Source organism: Armigeres subalbatus, unplaced genomic scaffold, assembly GCF_024139115.2.
Source record: "Armigeres subalbatus isolate Guangzhou_Male unplaced genomic scaffold, GZ_Asu_2 Contig395, whole genome shotgun sequence".
Lineage (NCBI taxonomy): Eukaryota > Metazoa > Arthropoda > Insecta > Diptera > Culicidae > Armigeres > Armigeres subalbatus.
In genome coordinates this window covers 548,347-563,973 of record NW_026943146.1, presented here as the reverse complement: position 1 = coordinate 563,973, position 15,627 = coordinate 548,347, and the positions used below count along the sequence as shown (strand labels likewise).

The 15,627-nt window shown below is 38.0% G+C and overlaps 1 protein-coding gene across 3 annotated transcripts in view; it reads left to right on the top strand.

The window, feature by feature from the left end:
* The window catches only part of LOC134204101 (uncharacterized), a 36,143-nt gene extending 23,246 nt beyond the window's left edge, over positions 1–12,897 (top strand). For all 3 annotated transcript variants that reach the window (XM_062678928.1, XM_062678930.1, XM_062678927.1), the window contains exons 8-16: positions 7,669–8,057; positions 8,124–8,229; positions 8,294–8,683; positions 8,745–8,949; positions 9,465–9,672; positions 9,730–10,293; positions 10,355–10,675; positions 10,737–11,074; positions 11,136–12,897. In XM_062678928.1, coding sequence (XP_062534912.1) covers positions 7,669–8,057; positions 8,124–8,229; positions 8,294–8,683; positions 8,745–8,949; positions 9,465–9,672; positions 9,730–10,293; positions 10,355–10,675; positions 10,737–11,074; positions 11,136–11,488 — 2,874 coding nt within the window. In that variant the 3' untranslated portion in view covers positions 11,489–12,897. The remainder of the gene's footprint in view (positions 1–7,668; positions 8,058–8,123; positions 8,230–8,293; positions 8,684–8,744; positions 8,950–9,464; positions 9,673–9,729; positions 10,294–10,354; positions 10,676–10,736; positions 11,075–11,135) is intronic.
* The last annotated feature ends 2,730 nt before the right edge of the window (positions 12,898–15,627 follow it).

The following is a 15,627-nucleotide window of genomic DNA, read 5'->3' as shown; positions in this document are numbered from 1 at the left end:
TTGGATTTGGATTGGAGTTGGATTGCATTTAAATTTGGATTGGATTGGATATGGTTTTGGATTGGATTTGGATTGGATGTGGATTTAATTTGGATTGGATTTGGTTTGTATTTGGATAGGATTTTGGATTGGATTTGGATTGAATTTGGATTGGACTTTGATTAGATTTGGATTGGAGTAGAATTGGATTTCGATTTGGATTGGATTTGGGTTGAGTTTGGATTGTACTTGGATTAGATTTAGATTGGGTTTGGAATGGATTAATATTGGATTGGATTGGATTGAATTTGGATTGGATTTGATTGAATTTGGATTGGATTTAGATAGAATTTGGATTTGCATTGGGATTGGGAGGGATTTGGATTTGAATTGGATTGGGAAAATATTGGATTTGGATTGTAGTTGGCTTGGATTTGAATTTGGATTGGATTGGATTTGGACTGGAAGTGGATTGGATTTGGATTAGATTTGGTTTGTATTTGGATCAGATTTTGGATTGGATTTAGATTGGATTTGGATTGGATTGGATTTTGATTGGATTTGGATTGAATTTGAATTGGATTTGGATTAAAATGGATGTGGATTGGATTTGGATTGGATTGTATTTGGATTGGATTGGATGTGGATTGGATTCGATTTGGATTGGATTTGGATTGGATTTGGATTGGATTGGGATTGAGATTGAATTGGATTTGGATTGGATTTGAATTTGGATTTTAATTGAATTGGATTTGGATTAAGATTGAATTTGGATCGGATTGGATTTGGATTCAGTACGGATTGGATTGGATTTGGATTGGATTGGATTTGAATTGGATTTGGATTAAGATTTTATTTGGATTGGAGTTGGATTGCATTTGGACTTGAATTGGATTGGATTTGGTTTTCGATTGGATTTGGATTGGATGTAGATTGGATTTGGTTTGTATTTGGATCGATTGAGTTTGGATTGGATTTGGATTGGATTTAAATTGGATTTCGATTAAGATTGGATTGGGATTGGATTTGGATTGGAGTTGGATTGTATTTGGAGTGGATTTGGATTGGATTTGGATTGGAGTTGGATTGTATTTGGAATGGATTTGGATTGGATTTGGATTGGATTTGGATTGGATTTGTATTGTACTTGGAATGGATTTGGATTGGATTTGGATTGGATTTGGATTGGATTTGGATTCGATTTGGATTCAATTTTAATTGGATTTGGATTGGATTTGGATTTGGATTTGGAATTGAATTGAATTGGATTTGGATTGAATTTGGATTGAATTTGGATTGGACTTGGATTGGATTTGGATTGGATTTCGATTGGATTTTAATTGCATCTGGATTGGATTTGGTTTTGGATTTGGATTTGTATTGGATTTGGATTTGGTTTGGATTTGGATTGGATTTGGATTGCATCTGGATAGCATCTGGATTTGATTTGGTTTTGGATTTGGATTTGGATTTGGATTGGATTTGGATTGGATTTGTATTGGATTTGGATTGGATTTAGATTGGATTTAGATTGGATTTGGATTAGATTTGGATTGGATTGGATTTGGATTGAATTTGGATTGGATTTGGATTGGATTTGGATTGGATTTGGATTGGATTTGGATTGGATTTGGATTGGATTTGGATTGGATTTGGATTGGATTTGGTTTGGATTTGGATTGGATTTGGATTGGTTTGGATTGGTTTGGATTGGTTTGGTTGGTTTGGATTGGTTTGGATTGGTTTGGATTGGTTTGATTGGATTTTGATTGGTTTGGATTGGTTTGGATTGGGTTTGGGTTTGGTTTGGATTGGATTTGGATTGGTTTAGATTGGTTTGATTGGTTTGGATTGGTTTGGATTGGATTTTGGTTTGATTTGGATTGGATTTGGATTGGATTTGGATTGGATTTGGATTGGGTTTGGGTTGGATTTGGGTTGGGTTTGGATTGGATTTGGATTGGGTTTGGGTTGGGTTTGGATTGGATTTGGATTGGATTTGGATTGGATTTGGATTTGATATGGATTGGATTTGGATTGGATTTGGGTTGGATTTGGATTGGATTTGGATTTGATATGGATTGGATTTGGATTGCATCTGGATTGGATTTGGATTGCATCTGAATTGGATTTGGATTTGGATTTGGATTTGGATTGGATTTGGATTGGATTTGGATTGGATTTGGATTGGATTTGGATTGGATTTGGATTGGATTTGGATTGGATTTGGATTGGATTTGGATTGGATTTGGATTGGATTTGGATTGGATTTGGATTGGATTTGGATTGGATTTGGATTGGATTTGGATTGGATTTGTATTGTATTTGGATTGGATTTGGATTGGATTTTGATTGGATTTGGATTCGATTTGGATTCAATTTTAATTGGATTTGGATTGGATTGGGATTTGGATTTGGAATTGAATTGAATTGGATTTGGATTGAATTTGGATTGAATTTGGATTGGACTTGGATTGGATTTGGATTGGATTTCGATTGGATTTTAATTGCATCTGGATTGGATTTGGTTTTGGATTTGGATTTGTATTGGATTTGGATTTGGTTTGGATTTGGATTGGATTTGGATTGCATCTGGATAGCATCTGGATTTGATTTGGTTTTGGATTTGGATTTGGATTTAGATTGGTTTTGGAATGGATTTGAATTGGATTTGGATTGGATTTGGATTGGTTTTGGATTGGATTTGAATTGGATTTGGATTGGATTTGGATTGGATTTGGATTGGATTTGGTTTGGATTTGGAATTGGAATGGATTTGAATTGAATTTGGATTGGATTTGGATTTAGATTGGATTTGGATTCCATCTGGATTGCATCTGGATTGGATTTGGTTTTGGATTTGGATTGGATTTGGATTGGATTTGGATTGCATCTGGATCGCATCTGGATTGGATTTGATTTTGGATTTGGAATGGGTTTGGATTAGATATGGATTGGATTTGGATTGGATTTGGATTTGGAATGGATTTGGATTAGATTTGGATTTGGATTGGGTTTGGATTTGGATTGGACTTGGATTGGATTTTGATTGAATTTGGATTGAACTTGGATTGGATTTGGATTGGATTTGGAATGGATTTGGATCGGACTTGGATTGAATTTGGATTGAACTTGGATTGGATAAGAAAATTATTTTGAGCTTTTTAGTGGAATGTCTTCACTTGTCATAAGACGAGTTTATACAATCCCATTGAATTCCCCCACTTAATTGTATCTTGACAGATACGTATTTCGACCTCAACAGTAAAGCCGTCTTCAGTGTCTCGTACTTGACACGACTCTACTTGACTTGACTCGAGTCAAGTACGAGACACTGAAGACGGCCTTACTGTTGAGGTCGAAATACGTATCTGTCAAGATACAATTAAGTGGTGGAATTCAATGGGATTGTATAAACTCGTCTTATGACAAGTGGCTTGGATTGGATTTAGATTGGATTTAGATTGGATTTTGATTGGATTTGGATTGGATTTGTATTTGATTTGGATTGGATTTGGATTGGATTTAGATTGGATTTGGATTAGATATGGATTGGATTGGATTTGGATTGGATTTGGATTGGATTTGGATTGGATTTGGATTGGATTTGGATTGGATTTGGATTGGATTTGGATTGGATTTGGATTGGATTTGGATTGGGTTTGGGTTGGATTGGAATGGGTTTATTGGATTTTGATTGGTTTGGATTGATTTGGATTGGGTTTGGGTTGGATTTGTATTGGTTTGGATTGGTTTGGTTGGTTTGATTGGTTTGGATTGGTTTGGATTGGGTTTGGGTTGGTTTGGATTGGTTTGGATTGGTTTGGATTGGTTTGGATTTGATATGGATTGGTTTGGATTGGTTTGGATTGGTTTGGATTGGGTTTGGGTTGGTTTGGATTGGTTTGGATTGGTTTGGATTGGTTTGGATTGGTTTTGGATTGGATTTGGATTTGATATGGATTGGATTTGGTTTGGTTTGGGTTGGTTTGGATTGGTTTGGATTGGATTTGGATTTGATATGGATAGGATTTGGGATTGCATCTGGATTGGATTTGGATTGCATCTGAATTGGATTTGGTTTTGGATTTGGATTTGGATTGGATTTGGATTGGATTTGGGTTGGATTTGGATTGGATTTGGATTGGATTTGGATTGGATTTGGATTGGATTTGGTTTGCATATGGATTGCATCTGGATTGCATCTGGATTGCATCTGGATTGGATTTGGATTTGGATAGGATTTGGATTTGGATTGGATTTGGATTGGGTTTGGATTGGATTTGGATTAGATATGGATTGGTTTTGGTTTTGGATTTGGATGTGGATTGGATTTAGATTTGGATTGGATTTAGATTTGGATTGGTTTCGGATTGGATTTGAAATGGATTTGGATTGAATTTGGATTAGATATGGATTGGATTGGATTTGGATTGGATTTGGATTGGATTTGAATTGGATTTGGATTTGGATTTGTATTTGGATTGGACTTGGATTGGATTTGGATTGATTTTGGATTGAACTTAGATTGGATTTGGATTGGATTTGGAATGAATATGGATAGGATTTGGATTGGATTTGGATTGAATTTGGATTGGATTTAGATTTGGATTGGATTTGTATTGGATTTGGATTGCATCTGGATTGGATTTGGTTTTGGATTTAGATTGGATTCGGATTTGGATTGGTTTTGGGTTGGATTTGGATTGCATCTGGATTGGATTTGGTTTTGGATTTAGATTTGGATTGGATTTGGATTTGGATTGGTTTTGGATTGGATTTGATTTGGATTTGGATTGGGTTTGGATTGCATCTGGATTGGATTGGGTTTTGGATTTGGATTTGGATTGGATTTGGATTTGGATTGGATTTGGATTTGGATTGGATTTGGATTGGATTTGGATTGGATTTGGAGTGGATTTGGATTGGATTTGGATTGGATTGGGATTGGATTTGGATTGGATTGGATTGGATTTGGATTGGATTTGGATGGGGTTGGATTGGATTTGGATTGGATTGGATTGGTTTGGTTGGTTTGGATTGGTTTGGTTTGGATTGGTTTAGATTGGTTTGGATTGGTTTGGATTGGTTTGGTTTGGTTTGGATTGGTTTGGATTGGTTTGGATTGGTTTGGATTGGTTTGGATTGGTTTGGATTGGTTTGTTGGTTTGGATTGGTTTGGACTGGATTAGGTTTAATTTGGATTGGTTTGGATTGGTTTGGTTTAATTTGGATCTTGTTTGGTTTGATTCGGATTGAATTTGGATTGTATTTGGATTGTATTTGGATTGTGTTTGGATTGGTTTGGTTTGGATTGGTTTGGATTGGATTTGGATTGGTTTGGATTGGTTTGGATTGGTTGGTTGGATTGGTTTGGATTGGTTTGGATTGGTTTGGATTGGTTTGGTTGGTTTGGTTGGTTTGGATTGGTTTGGATTGGTTTGGATTGGTTTGGATTGGTTTGGATTGGTTTGGTTGGTTTGGATTGGTTGGATTGGTTTGGTTGGTTTGGATTGGATTTGGATTGGTTTGGATTGGTTTGGATTGGTTTGGTTGGTTGGATTGGTTTGGATTGGTTTGGATTGGTTTGGATTGGTTTGGATTGGTTTGGTTGGTTTGGATTGGTTTGGTTGGTTTGGATTGGTTTGGATTGGTTTGGTTGGTTTGGATTGGTTTGGATTGGTTTGGATTGGTTTGGATTGGTTTGGATTGGTTTGGATTGGTTTGGTTGGTTTGGATTGGTTTGGATTGGTTTGGATTGGTTTGGATTGGTTGGATTGGTTTGGATTGGTTTGGTTGGTTTGGATTGGATTTGGATTGGATTTGGATTGGATTTGGATTGGATTTGGATTGGATTTGGATTGGATTTGGGTTGGATTTTGATTGGATTTGAATTAGATTTGGATTAGATTTTGATTGAAATTGGATTTGGATCTGGATTGGATTTGGTTTGGTTTTGGATTGGTTTTGGATTGGATTTAGATTGGATTTGGATTGGATTGGGATTGAATTTGGATTGGATTGGATTAGGAATGATTTGGAATAGATTTGGATTGGATTTGAATTGGATTGGATTTGGATTTGATTTGAATTTGATTGGATTTGGATTGGATTCGGATCTGGATTGGATTGGATTTGAAATGGATTGGATTTAAATTGGATTTGGATTGGATTTGGATTGGATTTGGATTGGATTTGGATTGGATTTGGATTGGATTTGGATTGGATTTGGATTGGATTTGGATTGGTTTGATTGGTTTGGATTGGATTTGGTTTGGATTGGTTTGGATTGGTTTGGATTAAATTTGGATTGGTTTGATTGGTTTGGATTGGATTTGGATTGGATTTGGATTGGATTTGGATTGGATTTGGATTGGATTTGGATTGGATTTGGATTGGATTTGGATTGGATTTGGATTGGATTTGGATTGGATTTGGATTGGATTTGGATTGGATTTGGATTAGATTTGGATTGGATTTGGATTGTTTTTGGATTGGATTTGAATTGTGTTAGGGTTGCATTCGTATTGTTTTTGGATCGGATTTTGATTGGATTTGTATTCGATTTCGATTTAATTTGGATTGGATTGAAATTTTATTTGGATTGGTTTTCAATTGAATTTGGAATGTATTAGAAATGGATTTGGATTGGATTTGGATTGGATTTGGATTGGATTTGAATTAGATTTGGATTGGATTTAAATTGAAATTGAATTGGATTGAATTTGGATTGGATTTGGATGGGATTTTGAAATTGATTCAGATGGGATTTGGATTGGATTTGGATTGTATTTGAATTGGATATGAATTGTATTTGGGTTAGATTGGATTTGGATTGAATTTAGAACAGATTTGGATTGGATTGGATTTGAATTGGATATGAGCTTAGATTATGATTGAATTTGATTAGACTTGTTTTTGGATTGGATTTGGATGTAGATTGGATACTTTTTGGATAGTGATCAGATTTAGATTGAATTTGGATTGGATTAGATTGGGTTGGATTTGGATTAGATTTGGTTTGGATTTGGATTAGTTCAGGGTGGGATTTGGGATGGATTTGAATTGAATTTGGATTCTGATTTGATTGGATTAGGATTGAATTTTTTTTATTTGAAGGATTGGATTTTTAATAGATTCGTTTTATTATTGTATTTGGATTTGATTCGGACTGGATTTGGATTTTAATTGAATTGGATTCATGTTTGATTGCATTTGGATTTCGATATGGATCTGACTTGGTTGTAGCTTGTATTTGAATCGGATTTGGATTCGATTTGAATTGAAATAGTATTGAATCTGGATTATGATTGAATTTTGAATGCAGTTGGTTAGATTGATTATAAATTGCATTTCGATGCCTGCTTTACTTTGGTTTGGATTAGATTCAGATATGATTGGGTTTCTTTATTGATTAGATTTCGATTTGGCCAGAATTAGGGATTGGTCTAGTTAGATTGTTGTTTGAATACGTATTAGATTTAGATTGGATTGAAATTGGAATAGGAATATAAATGAAAATAATTGAATTGATAAATGATTAGATTTTAGCTCGACGTGATATTTCAAGTTATACGATTTTCATGCGTTCGAGTAATACAAATTGTGAATGAGAATTTCAATGTTTCTCAAATGGTTCTTCTTCGTACATATGGGTATTCACTGATGTAGCAATTTTCTCCTTTTCAGAATCACCTCAGCGAAAAACACATCATTCGAATTTCGGCAAACATAGCGCAGCAGCAGGACCAGTTCGCCACAATGCTGGAAAACTGCCTGTCTACGGAGATTGGTCTCATCGCCGATGAGCATATGAGTAAATATTCGATTCCCATGTGCACGTACGGAGTCGATCGTCGGTTGTTGAGTGAGATCGAGGAGGTAAATCGCCACTCACGTGTTCTGAACGAAAATTGCGCCAATTTTTCCATAACGGACCGAGTGAAGGAATATCTCACCAGCAACCGTCGGAAACCGCTGGTGGTGTTCGGCAAAACCGGTGCCGGGAAGAGTGTTCTTGTGGCGAAAATCTCTCAGAATATTCACACGTGGCTGCCGGAGTCTCATCTAGTTTTGAGGTTTGATGAATAAGTGGCACTATTGGTGGGAAATTCACGTTTGAAACAAATTTTAATACTTTACAGATACGCCAATCTAACTGCCATGAGTTCCGACGTCACCTCGTTATTGGGATCGATTACTGAACAGATTTCGGTATTAGTGAATAGTGTACCAACTCGTTGCAACCACGTAAGACATCATTATTTACGAACATGAAATGCATATATTCATGTTTTTTCCTTTTTATGACCAGACAATTGAATCGTACTCGGAAGCTCTGAAGCAATTGATAGAAGGCACAAAGCAGCAGATAACGATTTTAATCGATTCGGTCGATGGTCTTCAGGACTTGGATGCGTTAGATTGGCTACCGCTTGAACTGTTGGACAATGTGAAACTAGTTCTGACTGTATCGTCCAGCTGCACCAGCCTGGATCAGCTCGGAGCAGATGATGTGGTGCTGAAACGGCTGAAGGAGAAGATTTCCGACGCGGAATGTTTTCTGTACTTGAGCCCGTTCACCCAGGAACAATGGGAGGATGTGCTGTGTTTCGGAGGTGGGGCAATTTACTCGGCAAATGGCGCTCTACAGTTACCTGACAGTTGGAAGAAATCAAACGAGAAAATTTCGGTGCAGGCGAAGGTGAATCTTCTGCAGTTTGATGTGTAGCTTTGATAACAAAATTTGTTTATTGATTTTGCAGATACTTTGGTGGCTTGCGTGGCTCGGAGTGACAGAGCTGGATGATACATCTGTGTCACACATTAGCGAGAAGGTGTTTGACATTCTGGAGGAAAAGTTCACTAGCGTTATCACTAGGTTTATTGTGTCGGTGCTGCTAGCGGCGCGGGAAGGTCTACTCGAAACGGAGATTATTACGCTTATTAGGAATTCTAATTTAGTTACAGGTAAGTTGTAATTGCCATGTGATTTCTCAAGCATGCTATTTGATGAGCCTATTTTATTTATGCAAAATTTCAAACCAAAAAATGTTCACCAAATGCGTTTCATTAGAATATTTTAAAAATTGTAGGAACTGAAGGTTTACTAATAAGTTATGGTTTGTGTTTATTTAATTCGATTTCTTTTCTCATCCCAAATACTTGCACATTCTTCTTGACTCCTATACATCAGCTTTTCCATTTGTTTGATTGCTTTCATGCAGGCTCTGCCAGAAAGATTTTTAACTTATTGGTTGGGGTTGTTGCGAATTTGTGGCTTCATTCAGAGGGTTTGAATTCAGAGAAATCATGTCTTTAGGCATGAGAAGCACATTTATCTGGATCTCAAAACTTTTCTAGCATGGGTTTCTATATGAATATAAATTAAGAAGATTATTACTCAAAAAATATAGTCAGATGACTAATAGGGTTATAGATTTTAAACGAAGATAATTAAAAGGTATTAAAACTTATATTCTCAGGATCCACCACAAAGTTATGGACACATTTTTGCTGGAAAATGGGACCATTATTTCTGCACAACAAAAACATTATCGTTGTGGACAAAACGCTCAGAGAAGTAGCTAGGAAGCGATACGAGAAGGACATTCAAGAGGCGCACAAAACACTGTACGATTACTTTGAGACGCAGCCGAACTGCTACATCGATAAGAAAGGAAAAGATAAAAGGTACGTGGCCAACGTTGCACATTTCAAGCATGACTTCTGACACCAATTTTATTTTAGCTTCAACATCAGGAAATTCATAGAACTCCCATACCACAAGTACAAGTTAGAAGCCAGTGCAGCATCCTTTGCCTCCTCGTCTTTCCTCACCGATCTGGGCTGGCTTCACGAGAAACTAACCGCTACCGGCTGTGTTCATTTGTTGAATGATATTTATTTAGCGAACTTAACTGAAAATAGTGGCGTTCAAACTTTCGCCCATTTGCTGGTGTTGAAAAAGTTTCTGGAGACTTACTACAAGGCTTTGAACTACGACGGTCAGCAGATGATTTCCTTACTGAATGTGTACATTACGGCGGAAATGAAGGCCGACGGGTCGAGCTTGGCTGATAATGCGGTGCTGAAAAAGTGGTGCAAATTTATCGATTCCAGCCCGTTAACATATCTGCAGAAGCTGGAGTTCAGTGAACCGAACTTCGTAACGGAAGACGAGAAGAAGGAAAGCGGAAATGATAAAATTTCCTCGGTGGGTTACGATCTGATAATGAACTTAAACATTGATGGGTTCTTCGTAATATCATTGAGCACTGAGAGGGAGGAGATCTGCGTGTGGGATGTTGCTAAGTATGTGTTGGATGTTGAAGGTTTCAAGCGTGTGTGTTGAACGAAGCGATTTGTATTTCAGGTGTTGTAAGGTGCGAACATTGCTCGGAGTGCCACAGCCATCGTCGATTTGTCCAGTTGGAGATAATGGTGTGGCTGTTTTGTGCAGGAGAGAAATTAGGATCGTCGACCTCGATGAAGGAAAGTTCAAGGTTACGTTGAAAGGTGTCATGAATCAAAAGATGCCATATTTTGGCCTGCATGATGCGTCACACCTGGTATGTCTGTCAAGAAATCGGATGTATGTTAATTTAATGAACATTGACTCTGGAGACTGCGTTACTACGTTTAAAGCTGGTGAAGATAGGTTCCTTAATTCTCTACTGGTATCCGGCGATGGCAGGTAAAATAATTACTGAAATCCTTTCCAATGATATGTTTTAAACACATAAATTTTCTTCCAGAATTCTGGTGTGTGGCGATGAAACGCAGAAACCGTTCCCATTACTCGTTTGGCATTTATCGCAAAAGAAGCTGCTCTACGACCTCCGAATACCCCATCATGACTTCATCACATCGCTGTCTGCCATTACCCACGAAGGATCATACGTTTGCGTAGTGGCCAAAGAGCTTGCAGAGCCCAGTCCGAATTTCATCGTTGTATACGATTTACAGAGCGGTACCTTGTTCAAGAAATGGAAACCATCGTGTAACACCGTTTCGCTAGCCATTTCTCAGACCAACACGTGCGTCATCGCTGGCTTGGAGGATGCTCGAATATTGATATGGGACTTGGTAACAGGTAGGATGCCCGTGAAATAAATTTATCTTCCAATTCCACATGCTGACATAACGCTTTGTAGGTAACTGCCGATGCACACTGACTGGACACAGCGCACCGGTAACACTGCTGAAGCTGGATCCTTCGGGTAAAATACTGCTGTCCGGAGATAAAGATGGGCGTGACATGTCGATCCGTTTGTGGGAGCTGGACAGTGGCAAATCACTGGCCGTTTACACACCGCAAGAGAAGATCACCACCTGCGAGATCCTCAACGGTGGCCAGTACTTGGCGATTGCACTCGAGAACAGAGCCAACATCATAACGCTGAAGCTGCGGGGCGGCGGCACCGTTTCCGATCCGGATAAAGCGAAGGAAGCAATCGTATACGGTAAACAGGAAAACTGCGGGAAAGTTTTCGATTTGAAACAGTAACACGTTTAAGGTTGATACTTTTTGTTTATGGTTATTTATTGTTGATAATTGTATGCGTTTTATTATTATTTTTTGTCTTCTCAACAATAGTTTGGGTGCGCCATCGTGTATGATTTCGTAATTAAGTATGTTTCAATTCTAACAAATCATCTCCAAATCAAAATCGTTCAAATATATAGCGACGTATCAAAGCCTTATTGATTTTCTGATTACACCTAGCATACATATTATCAATTAGATAATTAAGTATGAAAAGGAAATATCTTTACTTTACCATTGGATTTTTTTTTTTCAAAATTTAGATTGTGTTTATAAAAAGATGTGCTCTGGCGTCCCTTACACGTTGTCACAATTTGATCACAACGCAAAAGTTTGTTTCCGAATCGTTGTAGATACTAGGAATCGCGTGAGATGGAAATTTCCCTCTCCAAGCTTTCTATTCATCCACGTCAACAGTTTTGTGATGAGCATGTGGGCCCATACTGTGTGCCACCAATTTATAGCTATATGAAAACTGGCTTAGCAATGTTTATTATGCATAATATCCATTGCCGATATCTACCTTATCGATTTTAAGTCTCACGATCAGATAAGATAAGCCAAAAGACATTTTAGTTTCAAGATACAGATTATCGCTTCGGTTCCCATTGCTCTGGTGTCCGAAACATGTTGGGTACGGTACTGTCAAATCATATGGAGTTTTCCTTCATTGACATTCAGCGCCCTATCCTCGCCAGCAAAAGATGTTCCGGAAGTGGCAATCTTTATCTTGTTACTAAAATATATTTTGATAAGACGTCTAGTTGTCCTTTTTCGCAACTACTTTGCTGTCAGAAAAGACCGATTTGACAAGCGCCGGCAAGCAAACAGTGTAACGCGTTTAAACAATAGTACCTATATTAGGCGATTTTGCGTAATAATGTCTTCTAGGCATTTTATTGGTAAGTTGTTGCGCTTCTTTGAAGGTATTAAGCTGAATGATAAATCCCCCTATTAGTGAGACAAATAATTTTTACTTTATTTTTTATTTTTCAACACACAAGTTTTGTGTCTACACGAAAGTTGTAGCAAAACTTCACCTGAAAAACTTTGTCGAGGAATTCAAGTTCGTAATTTCATTATTTTTGAAGATATTTCACATTTCATGCCAACAACCCCTTAAAAATTGTTTTTTCATCAATTTTTTTTATTTGCATCGACTATGATTTAATACTTGAACTGTCGAGTTGTAAGCGGATGTAAAGTATGTTGAATCAAAATTTATTTCCTACTGTTCAAAGCAGAAATCAATCATTGGTATTTTGCCATGACTCTTGTGGAACTTTAAGTAGTCCTTAAGGACAAGCATAATAGAATCCAATTTCAAAAGTACTCGCGTTTTCAAGGGCACACCACTCACTCAATACGGAAGCAACGCACAACTGTCATTTTTATTATTTCAGCTTTGCTGCGTCGCAGCATGCGTGGAATAATAAAAATGACAGTTGTGCGTTGCTCCAGTATTGAGTGGTGTGCCCTTGAAAACACGAGTACTTTTAAATGGATTCTATGATGCTTGTCCTTAACATCATGCCAGGTTGTTTTGATCATAACTTCATGCAAATATGCTCTCACTGGTATGCAGAATATTATAAACCTTTAATTGTTGCACAAAAAGTGTAGTTCCAAGGAGTTGTGGTAACAATGCACCAAAATAAAATTACGAACTTGGCGTCTTCGACGAAGTTCTTCAGAAGAATTTTGCTACAACTTTCGTGAAGACACAAACCTCGTATGTTGTAAAGTGGAAAACATATTTTTTTCATATCACTTTTAGGGAGATCGATCATTAATCTGAATACATCATTAGGCCAAATCGTATAATAAAAGTATTATTAAATAAACGTGCTAAAAAGACGGTTTCGCCACTGTGCGTTGGGTTATTTCCCTGGTGGGTAGTTTGTTATTGCTTTTGCCGTGCTGACAGTAGTCGGAAATTTTCCATTATCGGTGTTGTTATAAACAAGTAAACTCGATCAAATATTAATTTCGCGGGTGTTAATTCAAAATGGAATCAAAAGATATTTGATATAATTATGTTCACAATGAATTATTGGCAGTGGCTGATTTTCATTCTACCATTGCCAGCATCTAGGCGCTTGCTGATCAGTTTGTGTGCCCAACAGATTCCCTTTCATTTTTCTGGGAAACACTTAGACACGAAAATTGCGTTTCAAACCGTCTCCCAGCAAAATTAGATGGCATCTGTTGGGCACACAAGGACACAAGTCGACATAGCAAATGTCCTATAGCCTAGCATGAGTAAACCGCCAGAAATTTGTCAATTACGCGTCACGCCTATCTAGAGAGTAGGAGGTTGTGGGTTCGAGTCCCTTCAAGATACGTGGATTTTTTTTGCGCAAAGCCGCGTTAGATGGCGGGTTTTTCTCATAATTAGAAACTTTTCATAAAAAAAAAATATTTGGTTCCTTGGGTGTGCATATACACATCACATGTTTCGAAATGGACAAACTGATATGAAATTTGCGAAAAAGAATCCACGTATCTTGGAGGGACTTGAACCCTTAACCTCCTACTCTCTAGATAGGCGTGATAACCCATACACAACAAGACCACTTAAAGGTCACGTTTGCGGAAAAGCCATCCGAATCCGAGTACCAACATCCATCCACCACGGTTAGCTCTTTTTTCAAATTTAATATCTTTCAGATGCTTGATTGTCCAATCTTCACATGTGCTTTACTGTTGTATATCCACCGTATTTGCTTGCAAATAATTCGGTACATACAGCCGAAAAGAAAGAGTAAAACGGGGAATAAATTCGGTTCTCTCGCTCCTGCGACACCGAACACATTTGTTTGCAATCCAGTATCGCAATAGGAGGCAAAGAAACGTTCTTGAAACGATTGATACCTTGTTTCAAATCGTCGCATGTCATACTTCCCTCCGTCACCACCCCCGCGATCTCACACACTGCTGACGGTAAATAAACCTTATATTCAAGAGTGAAAAGCTCACAGGTGACAATCTCGTTGGCCTGTTTGCGATCACTTACCGTGACGCGAAGCTTACTGGACCCGACCAGACCAGAGAGATGTGGCCGCGAACCGTGTATTGTGGCGTCAAATTGTTGATTCAGTGTTATCTGTTTAGATGTAGACTAAATAAATTAACTGAAATGAAATTGAATTTTCGTGGTTAAAAAGGGACGTTTGGAATGCGTTGATCTGCTCTAGGATGATTCGGAACGTACACTTTGTTCTACACAAAATACTCCGAGGCGGAATCGTGCTTGCTGTATATGCAAAGTCGTATCTCCTGTATCAGATTTATGCGACTTAGGATAACTTTACACAGAGCTTTGAGACCATGTACAATAACATGATGCTCTACCAGTTTCGCACAGGATCTTGCTTGCTCTACCACAGCCTTTGCTTTTCTACGCGCTTTATATTTCTGCCAGGCTGCATAAGAAATCCACTTTTTTCGCCGAGTTGTTCTCGCTAGTTTCGATAAGAGCGTTCTCGATGGGCGTCCATTGCTTTTTACACTGCCACATTCCGGAACACCCTTTGCATAAGTTCCAAGATCTTCTACGAACGATCTCTTCACAGCTGTATCTTCTATTCGGCGTGCGTTGAATCGCAATCTCTTGTACCACCGCGCACTGAATTCCAGCAATGAAATCCGATTTTGCCAATTCGAAGGTCAGACGCGATGTTAGCTCTGCATTTATTCCGAACATCAAGAAGGATCCGTCGCCATTTCTAGCTACTTCGGATGGGTCGATTTGATTTTCTGTATGTCCATCAGAAGAACCTTTTTTTTGTCTATTTCGTTTATTTGACAGGCTCAGGCGTGTATAACACTTAACGGAGCCGAGACTTTATGATATTTACAATCGATATCATCTTATTATCAACAGTTAGTAAGGGAAAAGGGACATAGACCAAGATACTCGTGGCGACTCAAGGTTAGATTGCGTAATTTCAGGACGGATGAGGTTGGGATTATCAGAAGAGACTTACGTGAGTGCGCTGGTCGATGGGGAAAACTCCATAACTTTATGCTAATTCTAAATGTTTAAAAGGGTCACAACATTATAGTTGCATAACGATTTTGGTTTTTAGTTCGTTCGT